We start from the raw sequence: 21,271 nt of genomic DNA, 5'->3' as shown, positions 1-21,271 counted from the left end.
GAAATGAAATGAAAATATTAATACTTCAGTGACTGGAAAAACAAACATGTTATAGAGACACAAATGATGTAGCCACAGTAACTAATTCTTCTCTCTCCATTTGAGAATTTTTAAAATCTCTTTGAGCTGCATAATTGCAATATTTGTTCTAGTTTGACTAAGTTCACAAGTGAAGCAAAAGTAGTCTCAGTCTAGTCCACTCATTTATCCACTTTATAAAACTGTCAGCCATGTGGCCATGATTACTCTACTTGGCAGAAGACAGATACTGAAACAGCTTCTGTGTTAGTGTAAGACTGAGACACTTGTACAAGGTGGGAAAGCATCTCTAGAAAGTCTCTAACAGTGTAGCTTTATAGCACAGTAATTTGCAGTGTGAACCACAGACGGTTTAGGACAGTAATATAGGCAAGTCAGCAGTGAGCTGATACTTAAAATCAAATAGAGTAAATTTAGATCAGGCTTAAAAACATATACTTTAACATTCATCATGTTTTATGTTTTCCACATAGTTTTTTCCCCTTTGAAACTATAACAGGAGGAGAGAAGGGTATTTGCTGAAAACAATGAGCACGTGATTTCTGCAGAGCTTATGGGATAAGAAAGTCTATAATTTGTAGCATTTCAACAAAATATCAGAATCCGACATTCCAGTTCCTGGAGAGTGTGTGTGTTTGGAGCGTTTTTTCAACCGATGGATTCTTTTGCCTCAAAAGAGGAAACCACAGTAGCTTTATTGATTAGTTGTTATTGTTAACATGAACATTGACACAATCTGACTTGTTCCTGTAGCGATAAACAAATTGGAGTTTACACCATAGTAGAAACTGTTTCTCAGTTATTTTTGAAGGGCATGTCAGTTTCTCACCATTTTTTCCAAAATAATAAAAATAAATGTTATCCTCTAGTACATAATATAGGCTCAGCAGCATTCCACTAGGAGTGGAATTATATCTGTTTGATAAAACATAAAATGTTTTCTTTCCTGATTTGCTTTTACCCTACTTATTTTTAAAAGAAAATTATGCAACTAAGTGATATTTATTTTTCAGGGAAATTCAGGGCTTGGCTTTAGCATTGCAGGTGGTACGGACAACCCACACATTGGGGATGACTCAAGTATTTTCATTACAAAAATCATAGCAGGGGGTGCAGCTGCTCAGGATGGAAGATTACGGTATGTCAACTGTGTTATTGAATGCAGTGCCTGTTATTAGAAGGGAAAGGACAAAACATTTTCATGTGGTTTTATTATTTTTTCTTCTACTGGTATAATTTAAAAGAAACAATACTCTATAATTTATGCAGCGTTTATTTAGTAAGTAACATAAATAATTTTTTACGTAAATTAAACAGGGTTTATTTGTTTTGTATATAATCCAACATCTCTAATTTAGTGAATTCAGTTTTCTGTTACATGGTGTAAATATATTGTACCAATTTCTTGGTCTTCCTTAATTCAATAGGACTGTTGACAACAGGTAAGTATTTAGTTTAAGAGCGTCCCTTGTCTAGAAGCGATTGGGACAGATTCTCAACCCTGGCTCTGGCCTGACAGGGAATCCACAGGTGATGTAGAGTCCATCTCTATCATCCACTCTACACACACCCTGGGGAAAGAGTCATGTCAGAAGGAGGCAGAGCACTCTTCTGATTATGGACCAACACAAAAATCCCCATGGGACCTCTATAGCTTGCCATTTAGAGCACACCTTGAGCATCTCTAAATTCTGACCCTCCCCAAGCCAGCCTACGAGAGTGGGAGTAAAAAGGCACCTTTCTTTTCTACACCAGTTCTTCAGATGCCCTGCGTCTGAACTCATTGGGACACAGGGTGGGGTTAGTAATCCAAATTTGGGGTCAGTTTGCCAAGGGTTCCCAAGATACAGTCACTGAATTAAACAGCTTTTCTTAAGGTTTATGTATTTTTTCCAACATTTTCTTCCATACACATTCAACATTTGTATAGGTGAAGGGGATAAGCAGTCAGCTGTGAACCTGATCCACCCAACCAGTGTCAGTTTGAGTCCCACCTAAGGCAGGAATCTGGAAAAGGTCTGAAGGCATATTACTAAAATCTGCCTTTGTCAGGGTGTGGTTTTGGGTTTTTTTTGTTTGACTGCTTTTATTTTATTTTTTTTAGACTTTGAGTGAATATAGTCAAAATATTTGAGTGATGGAGGAATTAGAAATTTGAATGCTTGTTAGGAAGAGAGGAGAATGAGGGGTTGTACAAGTCGGTGGCGGGGGAGGAGGAGAGAGATGTTTGAGGCTGCAGTGAGGGGAGGAAGGATTATGGGGAGGTGGATAAATGGGGATGTATGGTAGGGAAGGAAGGATGGGAGGCTCAGGTGAGAGGTTGGGAACGGAGATTGGGAGTGAAGCGGGACATGCAGGTGAATGGCAGGGTGACTTGGGGAGAATAGGGGCAGAGGGTTCTCTTAGCCCTGCTTTCTCCCTACTCGTGTGCGGTGTGTCTGCTAGGATCAGAGGGGAAGGGGCTGTTTCCTTTCCCTCCACCTATATGTGTGAGACAGGATCTGGGTTGCCTGACCCCTTGTGTGAGTGCTGGGATCTGGGGGGCCTGCCTCCTTGTGTGTATGCTGAGTGGGGGCTGCTCATCTATGTGGGTGTAACTCTCCACCTCCTATTGTTAACCAGGTGTTTGAGGGTCTAAGCCCCTCTCCCTGCTCCAATTCATGTGAACTGGGATTTGAGGGACCCTGTCCCTGTAAGGGTGTCTGAGCACCTCACCATGCTCTATCTAGGGAAGCCCTGCACCTCTGGATGGAGAGCCGAGAACCTGCAAAGTGGGAGAATATACGGAGAACTCACTGCTGAGACTGGGATGAGGAGTTGAGAATGAGCATGCTAGATGCATATCACAATCTCTCCAGCACTGGGGAGAGGGGATGGGAACACCCACTGACATAAAAGGAACAGTTAACACATCTCAGAGCTGTTGTTTCTGGTTGCATTCATCTGCAGGAGGTGTTCCCATTCAGTTGAAAGAAAAGGAGTACTTGTGGCACCTTAGAGACTAACCAATTTATTAGAGCATAAGCTTTTGTGAGCTACAGCGATCTGACGATCTGAGGAAGTGAGCTCCTCACGATCTGAGGAAGTGAGCTGTAGCTCACGAAAGCTTATGCTCTAATAAATTGGTTAGTCTCTAAGGTGCCACAAGTACTCCTTTTCTTTTTGCGACTACAGACTAACACGGCTGTTACTCTGAAACCATTCAGTTGAGACCATCTCATTGAGAATAATGGGCCTCACCATGTCTCTCTGAGTCCTCTATGCAGCAGATGGATGTGGAGAGCTATAGTTAAGGTGGGGAAGGCCTTTGCAGATCTCATATCACAGTTAAGCTGCTCCAGCTATTGCTTCCACCATTTGGCACAGCTACACCTAATACAGTGAATGCACCTGGAGTCCATTCAGATCATTTCCAGTGACTAAGGTGGCAATGGCATGTGCCTTAATTCTGTATTTCCTGATTTGCAGAGGTTTGAATTTTGCTAAACTTGACCTTCTGGAAGGGCATGAGATAACTCTGGGCAATCTTAACTGCATTAATGAAGGTTTTTGTCAGTGAATAATACTTACACAGTGTAGTTCTGCAGATAGAACTAATTTAGTTCCATTTTTGATTTCACCATTTGGACTTCTTTACTTCACTTTCTAGTGGTATGCTTCTTGTAGAAGTTAGCTGAAATCTTAATGTTTATCATTATAAACTATTTACAAATTATCATTACTAAATATCATTAGTTATCAGTGGTTCGCTATCAGATTGTCAGGTCATGTTTAGTAAGGTGTCATAGGTGTCTGTCCTAGGTCTGGTACTATTCCATTAATGACTTGGATGATGGAGCGTAGAGTATGCTTATAAAATTTGGGAATGATACCAAGCTGAGAGGGATTGCAAGCTTTTTGAAGGTCAGAATTAGAATTCAAAGTGACTTTGATAAATTGGATAATTGGTCTGAAATCAAGAAGATGAAATTCCATACAGGACTGTACAAGGTACTACACTTAGGAAGGAAAAATGGAGATGAATGAATTCAAATGGAGAATACCGTGTTAGTGCTGCGGACAAGACTCTGGGGGTTATAGAATCATAGAAATGTAGGGCTGGAAGGGATTTCAAGAACTCAAGTCCAGCACCTTGCCCGTGGCAGGACCAAGTAAATTAGACCATCTGTGACATGTTTGTCCAACCTGTTCTTCAAAACCTCCAGTGACAGGGATTCCATAACCCCCCATAGTAACATATTCCAGTGCGTAACCATATTTACGGTTAGAAAGTTTTTCCTAATATCTGACCTAACCCTTCCTTGCTGTAGGTTAACCCTGTTACTACTTGTCCTACCTTCAGTGGACATGGGAAAAAATTGATCACTGACATCTTTATACCAGCCCTTTACATATTTGAACACAGTTGACAAATCCCCCCTCAGTCTTCTTTACTGAGGGGCAGGGCCAGCTATAGGATTTTTGCTGCCCCAAGCAAAAAAATTTTTGGCCGCCCCCGCTTTTTTTTCATGTCCCCCAGCTCCGCCCCAACTCCGCCCCTTCCCCAAATCCCTGGGTGTGCCGCATTCCCCCCCCACCCCATTGCTTCCTGCGGCTCCCCCCTGCTACCCCCTGCCTCTCAGGTGAGGGAGAGGCAGCGCATTCAGGAGAGCAGGTAGAGCGGAGATGAGCGAGGGTGGGGGGAGCGCAGGAAGTAACACTCCCCACCCCAGCTCACCTCCGCTCCACCAGTGCCGCCGTGGCAAGCCTGGGAGGGAGAGGGGAGAAGCGGAGCGGTGGCGGGCATGCTCAGGGGAGCAGGTGGAGGCAGAGCTGGGGCGGCGGGGGCACATTCCTAGGGGCGGCTTGGCCAGTGCTGGAATGCCACCCCTAGGAATGTGCTGCCCCAAGTAGCTGTTTGTTTTGCTGGTGCCTAGAGCTGGCCCTGCTGAGGGGATGCCAGAGTTACATCATGACCAATTTAAGGCCATTATATAGGAGGGACAGGTAGTGCACTGCTGCAATCTGCCCTTGACGCGGCAGACAAAGCAGCTAGGTCCATCTCCACGGTGATGCAACAAGCGTCATGGCTCTCTGTTGGGTTTTCCAAAAGAGGTGCAGTCAACTGTTGAGGACCGCCCCTTTGAGGGCACAAAGCTCTTTGCGGAGAAGACTGATGCCTCCCCTTGCACCCTGAAGGATTCCATGGCTACACTCTGGTTACTGGTTATCTACAATATCAGCCTAAAGGCTGTCTAAATGGGTCTCAAAAAGCATTAGACGGTGTTACCAAGCTCACAACATGACCCCTCCAGATTCTATTCGTACACACTCCATGAAGTTGATCTCCTCATCCATTGTCTTCTTCAAGAATGTCCCTATCTCAGAGATCTGTAGAGCGGCAATTTAGGTGTCTGTACACACTTTCGCAAAACGCTGTGTGCTCACTGGTGACTGTGCCTCAATGCCATCTTCAGCTCCACAGTACTGTCATCTGTAACTGACCCATCTCTGAAGTCCCCGCCTTCCAGTAGGGATACTACTCAGAAGACACCTACCATGGAGCACCACAAGGAAGTTACTCACCTTGTGCAGTAATGATGGTTCTTCGAGATGTGTATCCCTGTGGGTGATCCAAAACCCACCCTCCTCCCCTCTACTTTGGAGTTCTTGTCAATGACTCTGCGGTAGAGAAGGAACTGGGGAGGGTTATCCCGCATGTGCTGGCTAGCCTCGTGGCACCGCACAAGGGGAGACAGTGCCTGCATGGGCCTAATGGACACTACTACAGAAGTTCGCTGATCAGCAGTGCAGGGACGCAAGCATACCTACCATGGAACACCCATAGGGACACACATCTTGAAGAACCATCATTACTACATGAGGTGAGTAACTTCCTTTTACTGCCTTTTATATCCCTTGATAGGTATAACTCATTTTGTGGCTTAGCCTTTCTGATTTTGTTCCTACATGCTTGTGCTGTTCTTTTTTATGGCTCCTTCGCAATTTGTCCATGTTTCTACTTTTTGTAGGATTCCTTTTTGATTTTCAGGTCATTAAAGAGCTCCTCTTACCATTCTTCCTATCTTTCCCTGGCATTGGGATAGTTTGCAGTTGTGTCTTTAATATTATCTCCTTGAGAAACTGTCCACTCTCCTGAACTCTTTTTTCCTTTAGATTTTCTTCCCATGGGTCTTTACCCACCAGTTCTCAGAGTTTGTTAAAGTCTGCCTTTTTGTTAAGCTGCTCTCTCTCCTTCCTTTCCTTAGAATCATGAAATTTGTCATTTCCTGATCACTTTCACCTACTTTGCCTTCCACCTTCAGATTCACAAACAATTCCTCCTTGTTGTTCAGAATCAAGTGTAAAATGGCTGTCCTACTGGTTACTTCCTCTGCTTTCTGGAGCAAAAAGTTGTCCCCAATACATTCCAAGAACTTATTTGAAATTTTGTGTTTTGCCACTTTACTTTTCCAACAGATGTCTGATTAGTTAAGTATCCCATTATTACCAGGTCTTGTGTTCTGGGTATTTCTGTTATTTGTTATAGAAATGCCTCATCCACCTCCTTTTCCTCATTTGGTGGTCTATAGTAGACCACTACCATAACATCACCCCTATTTTTTACCCTTTACCCACAGACTCTCAACTGGTCTACCTCTTTCTGGATCTCAGAACAAGTGTATATACTCCTGATGCATTATGCAACACCTCCTCTCTTTTTACGCACCTGTCCTTCCTGAACAAGCTGTAGCCCTCTATGCCAATATTCCAGTCATGAGACTTATCCCACCAAGGCTCTGTGATGCCGATTAAGTTATAATTTGGCTTATATACTAATACTTACAATTCTTCCTGCTTTTTCCCCCCATACTCCTTGCATTTGTGCAATAGTGGATCACAAATTCAATGAATCAACAATGTAATGCAGTTGCAAAAAAAGCTTTTATAATTTTGGCATGTATTAACAGGAGACTCACATGTAAGACATGAGGGGTAATTGTTCCACACTGCTCAGCACTGGTGAGGCTTCAGGCTCAGGTACTCTGTCCAGTTTTGGGTGCCGCACTTTAAGAAAGAGGTTGACAAATTGGAGAAAGCCCAGAGGAGACCAACAAAAATAATAAGATTTAGAAAACATGACTTCTGATGAAAGGTTAAAAAAAAGTTGGCATGTTTAGTCTTGAGAAAAGAAGACTGAGGGGACTTGATAACTGTCTTCAAATATGTTAAGGGCTATCATAATGAGGATGGTGATCAATTGTTTTCCGTATCCACTGAAGGTAGGACAAGTAGTAACGGGGTTAACCTGCAGCAAGGAAGGTTTAGGTTAGATATCAGGAAAAACTTGCTAACTGTAAAGATAGTTCAGCACTGGAATATGAAGAACAGGACGGGCAAACGGCTATTAGGTCTAGTCCAGGGTTACTTGGTCCTGCCTCAGTATGGAGGGGGGATTGGGCGAAGTGATTCTGTAATTATTCCAGGAGCTCAGCCTTTTCTAGAATTCAGGTTTAACTATTCCATGTTTCTTTGCAAACTAGTCTTAATATCGTCTTGCCCCAGATACTCATCGGATCATGCAAACAAGATTTGATCAAATGAATTGGACAATTTTGGCAGGTTTGCTAATAAATTATTATTAGTTTTGTAGTCCAGGTTCATCTGTATGGTTACTCTCTGTCTTCCATACAAACTCATTTTTATGATGTAATATTTAGAAGTGAAAGGAAAATAATTCTCTGACAGGTGATTCACTAATAAATTAAAGGCTTAGATTTAAGATGCTTCATTATATCTAGTCAAAATGTTGGCACTTCGTTAGTTAGGTAGTATTCACTGATTTATGCAGAATTGTGCTAAAAGCATTTTGAAATGAATGGTTTTTCTAAAAGTCTTTATGGAATTGTTAATTCTGAACAGTCTCAAGAATTTGCCAGCATTACTGTGCAAAACAAAAATCTGTTTTAAGATAAACTTGTGTTCCTTCTAATATATATTTACAGATCTAGTTCTGGAATTGATTATGCATATTATTATTTATTTGTATTATCGTGACACATGGTTGCCCCGGTCAATGACCAGGACCCCATTGTCAGAACAAAAGTATCTAATTATTGAACAAGAGACAACAGATGGATACAGCCAAACCAATGGGAGTGTACAAGTAAACAATGAGCCGATACTAGTCAGCATGGTAGGCTGTGGTCTGAGCACACTAGCATCCTAACTATTGTCACAGTTTTTGTAGGCTTTATGACAGAGTAGAGTTTTAAGGAGGATGTTGAGTTAGTTTTGTGGATGTTTACAAGGAGCTAGATGCAATCAGAGGGGTTTCATGTTCAAAGTGATGATCTAGGAAAAGGATCTTCACAGCTGCATTCTAAATGGATATTAGAGGAGCAAGATTGCATTTGTCAATGCCAAAAAAAAGGATGAGGTAGTAATTCAGATGCAAGAGGATAAGAGCCTGGATGGAAGTTTTATCTGTGTGGATGGATAGGAAAGACTGTATCTTAAGAGATGTTATGCAAAAAGACTCTGAAAGATTTAGACATATCCTGGATGTGAGAACCTAGAAGGATAACTCAGCTGAAGATGACAGGCAGGGTGGTGGTGTTGTCCACAATGAATGAGACAGTAGGTGGCAAATTGGATTTAGGAGGGAAGATTAAGAGCTGTGTTTTAGCCATGTTGAGCTTGATCTTATGGCTATGCATCCATTAGGAGATATCACAGAAACAAGCTGAGATTTTAATTTAGACAGAAGGAGACAGGTCTGGAGTAGAGAGAGAGAAATCTGAGTCATCCACATAGAAATGGTAGTCAAATTCATTTTCGCAGATGAGATTACCCCGATATAAGGTATAGAGGGAGAAGGAGACCAAGATAGAGTATGAAGGTATTAGAAGGATCCTCTGAAGGACATGCTGAAGGAGAGAGAGGTAAAACGATTAAGGGTGGAGGAGAGCAAAGCATGGGGAGAGTCAACAACTATATCAGTAGAAGACAGGGAAGGGAGGACAGGGCTGAGAGCAGACGAGAAGCCATCAATGTTGATAGGATGGAAGTCAGAGAACAACTGAGTGACATGTCATGAGTGAGGACTAGTGGGTGATTTTGAAAGAGATTAGGTGATGGTCACTATGGAGAAACTCAGTAACAGAGAGTTCAGAGAGAGAGCAGTGCTTGGATAAGACCAAGTCAAGCAAGTGGCCCTTTTGTTGAATGGCAGTGTTGCACCAGAGCTGCAGGTTGAATGAAGAGGTGAGGGTGAAGAAATGTAAGCTAACGGATCAGTGGGTCATCAGCATGGAAGTTGAAGTCACCTAGAGTAAGTGTGGGAGACCGAGGACAGGAAGAGAGCCAGGGGTAGACTGTAGGTGACAGCAGCATGGAGGAGGAGAGAAGAGTCAGACGCGATGCTCAAAAAAGGAGAAAATGGGAAGGGGGAGGAGGAGTGGGGTTTGAAGCATCAGAATGGGAGAGAAGCCCATGGTGATATCTTGGTGAGGTGTGTCAGAGGGCAGATGCCGTGTCAGATGAAGGGATCTAGGGCTCTGTGGGAGCCGGAAACTTGAAGGGAGGAAGAGATAAAGAGGTCATGGATGAGATCTTTTCAAAGAGGGAGCTTAAGAAGGGAAGGAGAGGGATGGCCATGAGGTTAAGAGTGGTGGCGCCGAAGGGGCGGAGGTGGTGGCGGGAATTTGTGTGAGAGAGAAGGCCATGGTTGGAGTAGATGTTGTCAGAGGTGAGGGATAGGCAGAGGAGGGTGTGGATGTGGGTTCTGGATTTGTGCTGTTAGGAGGAAGGTAGAGATTGGGATGTGGAGGGGAAGAAATATGGTGGAAACTATAGAGGGGTAAGGATGAGGAAATGGAGCCACTGGAGAGAAGGAAGGATGAAGAGGATGGATGCTGTGATGCAGAAAGAGGGATGTTGTTAGAGCTATGGGTGAGTGGCATCTGGACACAGGCATGTAGGTGTACGTATACATGCATACAGAAACATGTTTGAATAATGCTGTGAAGGTAGGCTTGCAGAAATCTCTCCTGAAGTAGTTGGAGTGCATTGCCTTTCTGTATCTGAGGGGCAAGGCAGATGCAGCTGGTCTGTGCCACTAAAGGGATCTGGGCAGGGGGCACCCCAGGACAGCAGCAGGTTGCTGTTTTAGAATCTTAATACATGTCATTCAGGGCCCCATGTTAACCTGTTGACTGCTGTCTGATGCACAACTGACATCTGCCAGAACTTGCTGGCAGTCAGACCAGGCATATCAGGTATGTCTAGACATTGTTTATTTTAGTACAATGTCATTACAGCACCAGCAGCACATTAAATGGACTGCAAAGCCATCAGTGACCTAATTAACCTGCCAAAGCAGGAGGGAAACGTTTTACAGCAGAAGCAGAGGAAGTTCTTTGTTAAAGTGCCCTTTGTTAAAGGGTTAAAACTCTACTTCTTTTTCTCCTGTGCTTCCTAGTTTGCTGAACAGTAGTTAGCTACTCTTTCCTTTAAGTGCTGACCACATTTTTTTGCAAGTAAAAAATAGTTTGTGAAACATTCTGATTAAAATACCTTGAAACTGAAGCTGCTTCTTCCGGTGATGGTCCCTATTGGTATTTCACACATGTATGTGCCTGTGCACCATGCTTCTGAGTCTGGAAGAGTTTCTCAGCAGTGTCCACTGACCCCCCCCTTGTGCATGTGTATCCCCTCATGCTCCCAGCTGAGAGTATAATACATGGTGAGGGTTAATGCCTCTCCAGTTCCCTCTTACTCCCACATGGCAGTTGGTACTGGAGATCATCCATCAAAGATATTCAATAGAATTCCTCTCATTTCCACCTCATTGTCCCCACCCCGGATTTCCTCTGGTGACCCTTCCCATGAATGCATCCTCCAACAAGAAGTGGGCAGTCTGCTTTTCCAGGGGGCCATCGGGCCTGTCCCACATCACTACAGTAGACGGGGTTTTTACTCATTGTACTTCCTCATCCCGAAGAAGGGCATCTTAGATGGCAGTGTCGTATTCTAGACCTTTGGGTGCACAATAGCTTTATCAGGAAATCCAAATTTCTTGTGGTAATACCGGCATTGATTATCCCTCCCCTGGGGAGCCTGGTTCTCAGCTCTCTACATGAAGGATGCTTACTTCCATGTAGATATCCACCTGGCCCACCACAAGTTTCTCCATTTTTGAGTGGGACACCACCATTACCAGGTTTAGACCCTCCTGTTTGGTATAGCAGTGGCTCCATGAGTGTTCACGAAGGTCTTTGCTGTATACTCCTATCTTGACTACTGGCTCCTCATGGGGTTTTCGCACCAGGAAGTAACCTCCACAGTCCTCGTCCATTGCACACTGTTGGCATCTGCAGTATCTGCATCAACGAGGACAAGTTGATGTTTACACCTACACAGACAATACCATTTATTGGGGCATGTCTTGACTCCATCACAGCAAGAGCTTTCCTCCCACCAGACCACTTCGCAACACTGATGTCTGTCATTACAGACCTGCCTTGCAGGCCTGGTACCATGGTCCACTGCTGCCTCTCTCTCTCCTCAGCCATATGTGATACCACACGCACGTCTCCACATGCGTTGCCTCCAAGTGTGGCTCTTTTTCACCTACAAACCCAGTATGGACCATATGCAGACCAGAGACCTCATTACCCAGAGTCTCACTCACATGATGGACCAATCCTTCCAAAGTCTTAATTGGCACCCCCTTCACTCTACCCACATCCCAGGTCACCCCTAACAATTGACACCTCCCTCACGGGTTGGGGAGCCCAGGTAGACCACCACACAGCCCAGAACATGTGGATGCCATGGGAGGCCAGGATGCACATAAATATGCTAGAGCTCCGGGTGATCCATTGACCATGCTGGCCCTTTCTTCCACTTATTTGATCTGTCTATGTTCAACTTCTCTCCAACAACATCGCAGAAGTCATGTACATCAACAAGCAGCGTGGCCCCAAGCCTTCCTCTCTCTGCTCCAAGTTCATCTGCCCCTGGAACTGGTGCATCAAAAACCATGTAATACTTCAAGCCATGTACCTCCCACGCATTGAGAACTCCCTAGTCAATGTGCTCAGCCGACTCTATATCAATCACGAGTGGGGGTTGCACAATGCCATGATACAGTGCCTCTTCGAGAACTACGGCACCTCTTTGCCACTCATGAGAACAGAAGTTGCCCCTCTGTTGTTCCAGCGGTGCAGTATGGGTGGACATGCAGGGTGACGCCCTCCTTCTGTCCTGGACAGGAGACCTCCACTGCGCTTTCCCTCCCATTCCGCACTTCCTGCAAGTAATCCTCAAAGTTTGCCTGGACAGAGCCACCGTGATCTTCATAGCCCCATTCTAGTTCTGTCAGTTCTGGTTCATGGATCTTCTTCAACTCTCTACTCATATACCAATCCGCCTTCATACACTCCCAGATCTACTCACACAAGATCAGGGGAGACTATTGCATCCCAGTCGGAGCCACTTCACTTCACAGCCTGGTATTTGGCTGGGGATTGACGGTGGACCATGCATGCTCCATCCTGGTGTGGTGAATCCTTACTCAGAGCAGGAGAGAATCCACCAGAATTGCTATCAGACAAGATGGAGATGCTTCATGCTATGGGTTCACCGTCACTCATTGAATACCGTATCTATACCAGTTGTTCTGGACTACCTTCTCGACCTCAAAACATCCAGCCATCACCTGTATATGGGTGCAGCTGGCAGCAGTCGGCTCCTTTCTTCCTCCTGTGGATGGCACTTCAGTGTTTATGCATCTCACAATTGCTTGCTTCGTGAAGGGTTTGTTCAACACCTCTTCACCAGTACTAAAGCGCACACCTGCGTGGGACCTTAATCCCTTCCTCTCCGCCTTCATGAAACCACCCTTTGAACTGTTGGCAACATGCTCCCTCTCCCACCTCTTGATGAAAGTGGCATTCCTGGTAGCCATAACTTCAGCAAGATGGGTCAGTGAGTTGATAGTCATGATGGCAGATCCTCCCCCTACACTATATTTCACAAGGGGAAAGGTGTCCCTTCAGTTCCATCCTAAATTCCTCCCAAAGGTCATGTTGGGAATTCCACCTGAACCAGTGCATCCACCTATCTGTTTTCTGCCCCAAACTGCACATCTCCCCAACTGACAAGGTCCGTCATGCACTGGCTTTCTACCTTCACAGTACTCGACCCTTTTGAACATCGCTAAAGCTCTTTGTGGCCATTGCCAAACGGTCCACATGTCAAGCCCTCTCCTCTCAACCAATCTCCAAATGGGTCTCGGGGTGCATCCTGGAATGCTACAACTTGCTTGAAGTACCCACACCTGATAGAATCATGGCTCACTCTACATGAGCACAAGCTGCCACATCAGCCTTGCCAGGGTACATCCGCTAACAAGACATTTGTCATGTAGCCACCTGATGCTCTGTCCACATCTTCATAACCAGTATGCCATCACAAAAGTAAGTGGCAGCTACAGACACAGCGGTTGGCTAAACTTTACTCATGACCGCACTTCCATTAGCATCCTTGCAACCAACTCTGCTCGTGAGTCACATGTGGAATACACATAGGGACCATCACTCAAAGAAGAGGAAGAGCTTACTTACCTGTAACAGGAGATTTTTTGAGATGTGTGATCCCTATCTATATTCCACTAACTGCCTTACATCCCCTCTGCTTCGGACTACACTCTAAGGTAGCAAGAGGGAGACTGGAGAGATGTCGACCCACACTGCCTATTATACTTTTGGCTGGGATCATGAGGGGATGCAGATGCGGGTTAGTGGACACTGGTAAGAAACACTTCCAGACTCAGGTGCATGGCATGCATGCATACCCATGTGTGGAATACAGATCGGGACCACACAAATTAGAGGATTGGGCTAAAAGAAATCTGATGAGGTTCAACAAGGACAAGTGCAGAGTCCTTCACCTTGGAAGGAAGAATCTCATGCACCGCTATAGATTAGGGACCGAGCGGCTAGGCAGCAGTTCTGCAGAAAAGGACCTAGAGGTTATAGTGGATGCGAAGCTGGATATGAGTCAACAGTGTGCCCTTATTGCCAAGAAGGCTAATGGCATTTTGGGCTGTATAAGAAGGATCATTGCCAGCAGATCAAGGGATGTGGTCATTTTCCTCTATTCGGCATTGGTGCGGCCTCATCTGGAGTACTGTGTCCAGTTTTGGGCCCCACACTACAAGAAGGATGTGGAAAAATTGGAAAGAGTCCAGCGGAGGGCAACAAAAATGATTAGGGGGCTGAAGCACATGACTTATGAGGAGAGGCTGAGGGAACTGGGATGATTTAGTCTGCAGAAGAGAAGAATGAGGGGGGATTTGATAGCTGCTTTCAACTACCTGAAAGGGGGTTCCAAAGAGGATGGATCTAGACTGTTCTCAGTGGTAGCAGATGACAGAATGAGGAGTAATGGTCTCAAGTTGCAGTCGGGGAGGTTTAGGTTGGATATTAGGAAAAAAAATTTCACTAGGAGGGTGGTGAAGCACTGGAATGGGTTACCTAGGGAGGTGGTGGAATCTCCTTCCTTAGAGGTTTTTAAGGTCAGGCTTAACAAAGCCCGGGCTGGGATGATTTAGTTGGGGATTGGTCCTGCTTTGAGCAGGGGGTTGGACTAGATGACCTCCTGAGGTCCCTTCCAACCCTGATATTCTATGATTCTGTGATCTCGAAGAACCTCCAGTTACAGGTAAGTAACCTCCTCTTTATCAGAAAACATTTTGATCTTTAGTTGTAAACAAAATAGTCTTTTAAAATCATTTGTTATTTCCTTCTGACTTATTTATGTTGCATTTTCAGTAATGTTTTTATTTTAAAGAATAACATTTAATCCATATATTTTCAAAAAATAGTGTAATGAATTGTATTAATTGACAGTGTCAGCTGGTTAAAATGCTGTTGGACACCTAATATATTCAGTACACTATAATTAAGGCAAAGATTTTGTCATGGTTATTTTTATTAAAAGTCACGGGCAGGTCACGGGCAATAAAAATTCACAGAAGCCGTGACCTGTCTGTGACTTTTGCTGCTGCGGCTCCATGGTTCCCCGCACCACCATTGTGGAGAAAACGGGACACCCCCAGCCGCTTGCCCAAGGCATGCTCCCCCTTCCCGCCCCCTCCCCCACAGCTGTTGCCCGTCGCTGTAACCTTGCAGGGGGCTCCCTCCCGCTGCTGACACGGAGGTCTCTGCAAGTCACGGATTCTGTGACTTCCATGACCTCCGTGATATTAACATAGCCTTAACTATCATACCTCAACTAAATGAAAGCATTGGTGTCTTCAGGGTTAACGATTGCATATTACGAGTAAATGAAGTGGATGTTCGTGATGTGACACACAGCAAAGCAGTTGAAGCATTAAAGGAGGCAGGATCCATTGTGCGATTGTATGTCAAAAGAAGAAAACCAGTCACAGAAAAAATAATGGAGATAAAACTTGTGAAAGGGCCGAAAGGTATGTGGCAAGTATAAAGCTGCTGTTATACAAAATAAGATAAAGTTGCCAGTAGGTTGCAGGTCATTATTCCTCGGTGAGTACACAAAAATTTTATTAGTTCACATTACTAATGGAACATTTGAGGATTGGCAGCATCAGAATAATGCAAATGAAGACAGATAAATTTTAAATGCAGTAGTAAAGCTATCAATAGTTCTGGCAAAGACCTGCCCTCATCCATGTGGCATGCAGAATATTTTTCTTTTAAAAGCAAGGAATTTGTGCAGAGTTAAATCACTTCCTTGATAATATAGTCATTTTTAAGAGGAATACATTGGTCATAGCCCTGGAATAAACTTTTCATATGAAATCTCTGGATATTTCTTCAAAGGTGGAAAAAACTACTTGAAGAAACCATTCTGCTTCTTTCCATACTTACAGATGATACAAACTATTCTTTGAAGTGGTAGACTTGGGTAATCATTACAATTACTGTAATTGAGCTGTGTGGTTGCAATTGAGTGATTCACCTACCTTTCTCTATAAATGTTCGTTGCTTCTCCATCAAAAATTAAATCTCTTTTTTAGGAGGAATTCTGATCATTTTACTGTGTTTAAAAAACATTAGTTACTGCTCTAACAGCTGTACTATACCTGCTCAATAACCTGTGTCATATTAAATTATAATTATTTCTGTAGCACCATATTTGCATGGGGCACAATTATATTGTGAATGACATCAAATTGATATTAAAAGTTTAAAAGGTCTCTGGAAAAATGACTTTATTTTCAAGCAGGACTCGGGTTCAGCATAGCTGGTGGTGTTGGAAATCAACATATTCCTGGTGACAACAGTATCTATGTAACCAAAATTATTGAAGGAGGTGCAGCACATAAAGATGGCAAACTTCAGATTGGAGACAAACTTCTAGCTGTAAGTAAAGGCTGTACTTTCCCTTCTGCACATACTACTTATTGGTACATACAAAACAATGCCGTAATTCAGCTAAGTATTAAGGGAGCTGTCCATAGGCCTGGCAAGACATATGCGTCATACATACTGTTTCTAGTACAAATTGAGTCTTACCAAGAAATGTAAATATTAAAATAAATTCTCCATCTTCAGTCCCTCTTAACTCAGAAAATCTCTGAGATCTCAAACTGGGTTAAATGTTCTATTTAAAAATCCAGAACTGTGTCCTATAGCAATGAACATGCTTCATTTCCAGAGTTTGCCATTAAGTCTCTAGAGGCACAGGGCAATTCTAACGTTTAAAATAGCCTTTGGTAACACTACCATCTACTGCACTAAAAATCCCTGAAGGGTAAGGAACCCACTTACTTATTTTCTGCATACCAGTAACTAGGGATGACTGGCCTGGAATTAGATGCATCTTCTTATATTAGTTTACAAAATCCACTGTCATTCATCACTGCTTTATTTAGTGTTGTTGTTTTTTTTCCACTCAAAGCAAACACTTCAAAGCTGACTTCAGTGTGTAAGAAAGAAAAATAATTTTCAACTGCCCCAGATGTCACCAGTAATCCTACTGTGTTCAGAGCATGCTCTAGTGATCTCAGCATGAGACTAGGAGACAGGTTCTAATTCCAGCTCTCATGGCCAGACCTATTCACACTGAACAGCATCTTACTCTGCAAAAGCAAAGAAGCTATTCATAGAATAAAGTAGGTCTGTCAACTAATTGCAGTTAACTGAAGCAATTAACACAAAACAAAATAAACTCAATTTAAAAAGTTAATGGTGATTAATTACAGTTTTAATCACACTGTTAAACAATAATAGAATACCAATTTAAATTTATTATAAATATTTTTGAAGGTTTTTCTACATTTTCAAATATATTGATTTCAGTTACAACACAGAATACAAAGTGTACAATGTTCATTTTATATTATTGCTAGGGTTGTCAACCGATTAAGAAAATTTAATCACGACTAATGGCATGATTAAAAAAATTAAACTCCCTACCACAGGGGTTTAAGCAGGAGTTCACTGTCATCCTGGAGAAGGGCAACACTGTTGCCAGAACCTCTCTCCAGACAGCCCTAGGCGTGGCTGATTTGACAGTGAGAACAATGGCGACGGCAGTCATTATGAGGCAATGTTCGTGGCTGCAGTCGATGAGCCTTTCCAACAAGGTGCAGCAGTTGGTCCAGGACCTCCCTTTCGAGGTCAATGCGTTGTTCTATGAATAGATGGATGACAAGCTGCACGGCCTGAGAGATTCACTATGAGAGATTCACGGCCTGAGAGATTCACTATGCTTCCTTGGCTTATACACACACCAAACCTCCAGGAAGAATTTCCGCCCACAACCACCTCCCAGGTTCTCAGGGCCTTCCAAACATGAGCCTTATAGGAGGAAGGGCAATGGCTATAAATACCAACAACCCCACTGTACACCTCAGCCTCACAGTCGGGCTCGGGTAGATACCCCAATGGAGCTAGGCAGGCCTTTTGAAGGTACACCTGAGGACGGTGTTACAGACTCGACCCAGGATCCATCCCCCCCTTTGGTTTTGGGCCATTTGTTTCCCTTCATACTGCATGGTCCTGCATAACTTCAGACCATTGGGTGCTCAGTATGGTGTCAGCTGGTCCCACCCTCCAGTTTCTGTCTCTCCCTCTCCATCCCTCTTCAGGGATCCTTCTCACAAGCAACTTCTCATCTAGGAGGTGGGAGTTCTCCTATGGGTGGGAGCCATAGAGGAAGTTCCTCAATACTTGACGGGGAAGGGGTTTTGCTCCTGATATTTCCTAATCCTGAAGGCCAAAGAGGGCCTCAGGCCCATTCTAGACCTGTTTCACCTCAACACATACCTCAAGAAGTTGAAGTTCCACATGGTCTCCCTGGCTTCCATCATTCCCTCCCTGGATCCAGAAGAAGGTATGCCGCCCTCGATTTAAAAGATACATATTTCCATCTTCCGTGGACACAAGAGATTCCTCTGTTTCGTGATGGGCCAACATCTTTACCAGTTCACCTCTCTTCCCTTCAGACTGTCAGCAGCCCCAAAAATTTTCACAAAGTGTATGGCAGTGGTTGCAGGTTATCTGAGGCATTGAGGTATCCAGATCTACCCATACCTCGATGATTGGTTAATTAAAGGCCACTCGCAGACTCAGGTTCAGAGCAGCATTGACCTAGTGTAGGCCACCTGTCAAGAGCTGGGCCTGCTAATAAATGAGCAAAAATCAACACTAGTACTGGTTCAGGGAATAGAATTTATAGGAGCGGTGTTAGACTATGCAGGCCAGAGCATACCTGCCAGAAGCCCAGTTCAGAACGATGTCAGAATTAATATCATGTGTCACGACCCACCCACTCATATCTGCAGGGCCGTGACATGGTCATCCATTCATACCTTCGCATCCCACTATGCCAGGAGTTCTCAACCTTTTTGTTTCTGAGGTCCCCTCAATGTGCTATAAAAACTCCACGGGCCTCCTGTGCCACAATAACTGGTTTTCTGTATATAAAAGCTAGGCTCGGTGTTAGGTGGTAGCAAGCTGGGCAGTTGCCTGGGGTCCCATGCCACAGGGGCCCCCGTGAAGCTCAGGTTTCAGCTCCAGGTGACAGGTCTCAGGACCCTGGGCTTCAGCCCCATGCAGTGGAGCTTCAGCTTTCTATCCTGAGCCCCAGCAAGTCTAAGCTGGCTCTACTTGGCAGCCCCCCTGAAACCTGTTCATGCCCCCCCCCTTCCTCCCAGGGGCCCCTGAACCCCTGGGAGTCACCTAGCATGGAATTGACATGAGCAAGCACTTGAAGAAGAAAAAACGGTTACCTACCTTTCGTAACTGTTTTTTGAGATGTGTTTCTCATGTCCATTCCATGACAGACCCTCCTACTCCTCTATCAGAGGTACCAGCAAGAAGGAACTGAGAGGGTGTGGGGCCAGCAGTGACCCTTGTACCAGTGCATATGTGCAGGGCTCCAGGGGGCACTAGGGCTGGCCCTACGGATACCACTAAGGAGAAAAAAAATCTCTGTGACATGCCCATGGCATTTCACACCCTAGCATGGAATGGACACAAGAAACATATTTCAAAGAGTAACAGTTATGAATGGTAGGTAACTGCTTTTTCTAGTGATAATGCATGAACCTGAAAGAACTCCGTATGATCTTCAGATGCCAGAGTGCAAAATTGTGGCACTTAGAAAAAGTCTTTTGCTTTTGAATTGAGATAATTTGATCTGGTAGGTTTCAGAGTAGCAGCCGTGTTAGTCTGTATTCGCAAAAAGGAAAGGAGTACTTGTGGCAACTTAGAGACTGACCCATTTATTTGAGCATAAGCTTTCGTGAGCTACAGCTCACTTCATCGGATGCATTCAGTGGAAAATACAGTGAGGAGATTTATATACACACAGAACATGAAAAAATGGGTTTTTATCATGCACACGGTAAGGAGAGTGATAATCAAGGTGGGCCATTTCCAGCAGTTAACAAGAACGTCTGAGGAACAGTGAGGGGGAGGTGAAGGAGGGGGGAGAGGAATAGACAAGGGAAAATAGTTTTACTTTGTGTAATGACTCAACCACTCCCAGTCTCTATTCAGGCCTAAGTTAATTGTATCCAATTTGCAAATTGGATACCCTAAAACTATTTTCCCTTGTTTATTTCCCCCCACACACACTTTCCCTTGTTTATTCCCCCCTTATACCCCCCACTGTTCCTCAGACGTTCTTGTTAACCGCTGGAAATGGCCCACCTTGATTATCACTACAAAGGGTTTTCTCTCTCCCCCCCGACCCCCGCTCTCCTGCTGGTAATAGCTCATCTTAAGTGATCACTCTTCTTTCAGTGTGCATGATAAACACCCATTTTTTCATGTTCTGTGTGTATATAAATCTCCTCACTGTATTTTCCACTGAATGCATCTGATGAAGTGAGCTGTAGCTCACAAAAGCTTATGCTCAAATAAATTGGTTAGTCTCTAAGGTGCCACAAGTACTCCTTTTCTTTTTGATCTGGTAGTCCCTAAAAGAAAAACCTAGATCTCCATGGTACCATTTTATAGAATCTCTTTTCAGATTGAAGTTGTGCTTTAAAGATCGTCCGCTTTTGCTGGTGTTCTTAAAACATACATCCAAATATACTTAAATATTTTGGCTTTGGTTCATGCAGAAGCTTTCAAGCCATATGCAGTTCACTATTTGCTGTGTACTAATTCACAGTTTACTAATTGAGATAAAACATACCTTTAGACAAAGAGGCATTTCCGTTTCAAGTACTTTATGTGCTGGTAACTGAGGGGACAATCATGAGCCTAGATTGGACTCTTTCTATTTAAAATACAGTGAAATCAGATTACTGTGTTGATTGCCAAAAAACGGGAATAAATGAATACTTTGTATACGAGGTTAGAAACAGCTGGCTGTTTGATTTTAGTTTTAGGCTCTTCAACAGTACAACCAGTTTTGGATATGAATAGTGTGTCTTCAGTTGACCTTCCAGTGCTGACTGCCGCTTTAATCCTTAATTCCTTCAGGAATTTGGTGACTCAGATAACTATAATACATTAACTCATGGAAAATGGAAAATTACTATACATAAAAATTCTGTATTCATAAGGAACAAATTAGATACCAACATAATAAAAGCAAATTCTGATATATTATTTCTATTATTATCATCCCCATAGCGTATAAGACCTCTTGTCATAGAACAGGACCCCATTGTGCTTGGTGCTGTGCAAATACACAACAAAGACAGTCTCCATTCCAAAGAGCTTACAATCTATGTAGAAGA

At 43.8% G+C, this 21,271-nt stretch overlaps 1 protein-coding gene across 14 annotated transcripts in view; it reads left to right on the top strand.

Annotated features, from left to right (window-relative positions):
* The window catches only part of DLG1 (discs large MAGUK scaffold protein 1), a 427,573-nt gene that overhangs the window by 225,281 nt on the left and 181,021 nt on the right, over positions 1-21,271 (top strand). For 9 of the 14 annotated variants that reach the window (XM_084638865.1, XM_084638875.1, XM_084638874.1 and 6 more), the window contains 3 exons: positions 1,053-1,177; positions 15,348-15,517; positions 16,297-16,433. In XM_084638865.1, coding sequence (XP_084494991.1) covers positions 1,053-1,177; positions 15,348-15,517; positions 16,297-16,433 — 432 coding nt within the window. Of the gene's footprint in view, positions 1-1,052; positions 1,178-15,347; positions 15,518-16,293; positions 16,434-21,271 lie in introns of all 14 variants that reach the window. The other 5 variants (XM_084638863.1, XM_084638873.1, XM_084638871.1 and 2 more) reach the window with 1 other exon arrangement.

This window comes from Lepidochelys olivacea (genome assembly GCF_965140295.1).
Source record: "Lepidochelys olivacea isolate rLepOli2 genome assembly, chromosome: 9".
Taxonomy (NCBI): Eukaryota; Metazoa; Chordata; order Testudines; family Cheloniidae; genus Lepidochelys; species Lepidochelys olivacea.
Note: the sequence above shows the minus strand (reverse complement) of the source record. Positions and strands in the feature narration are given on the sequence as shown.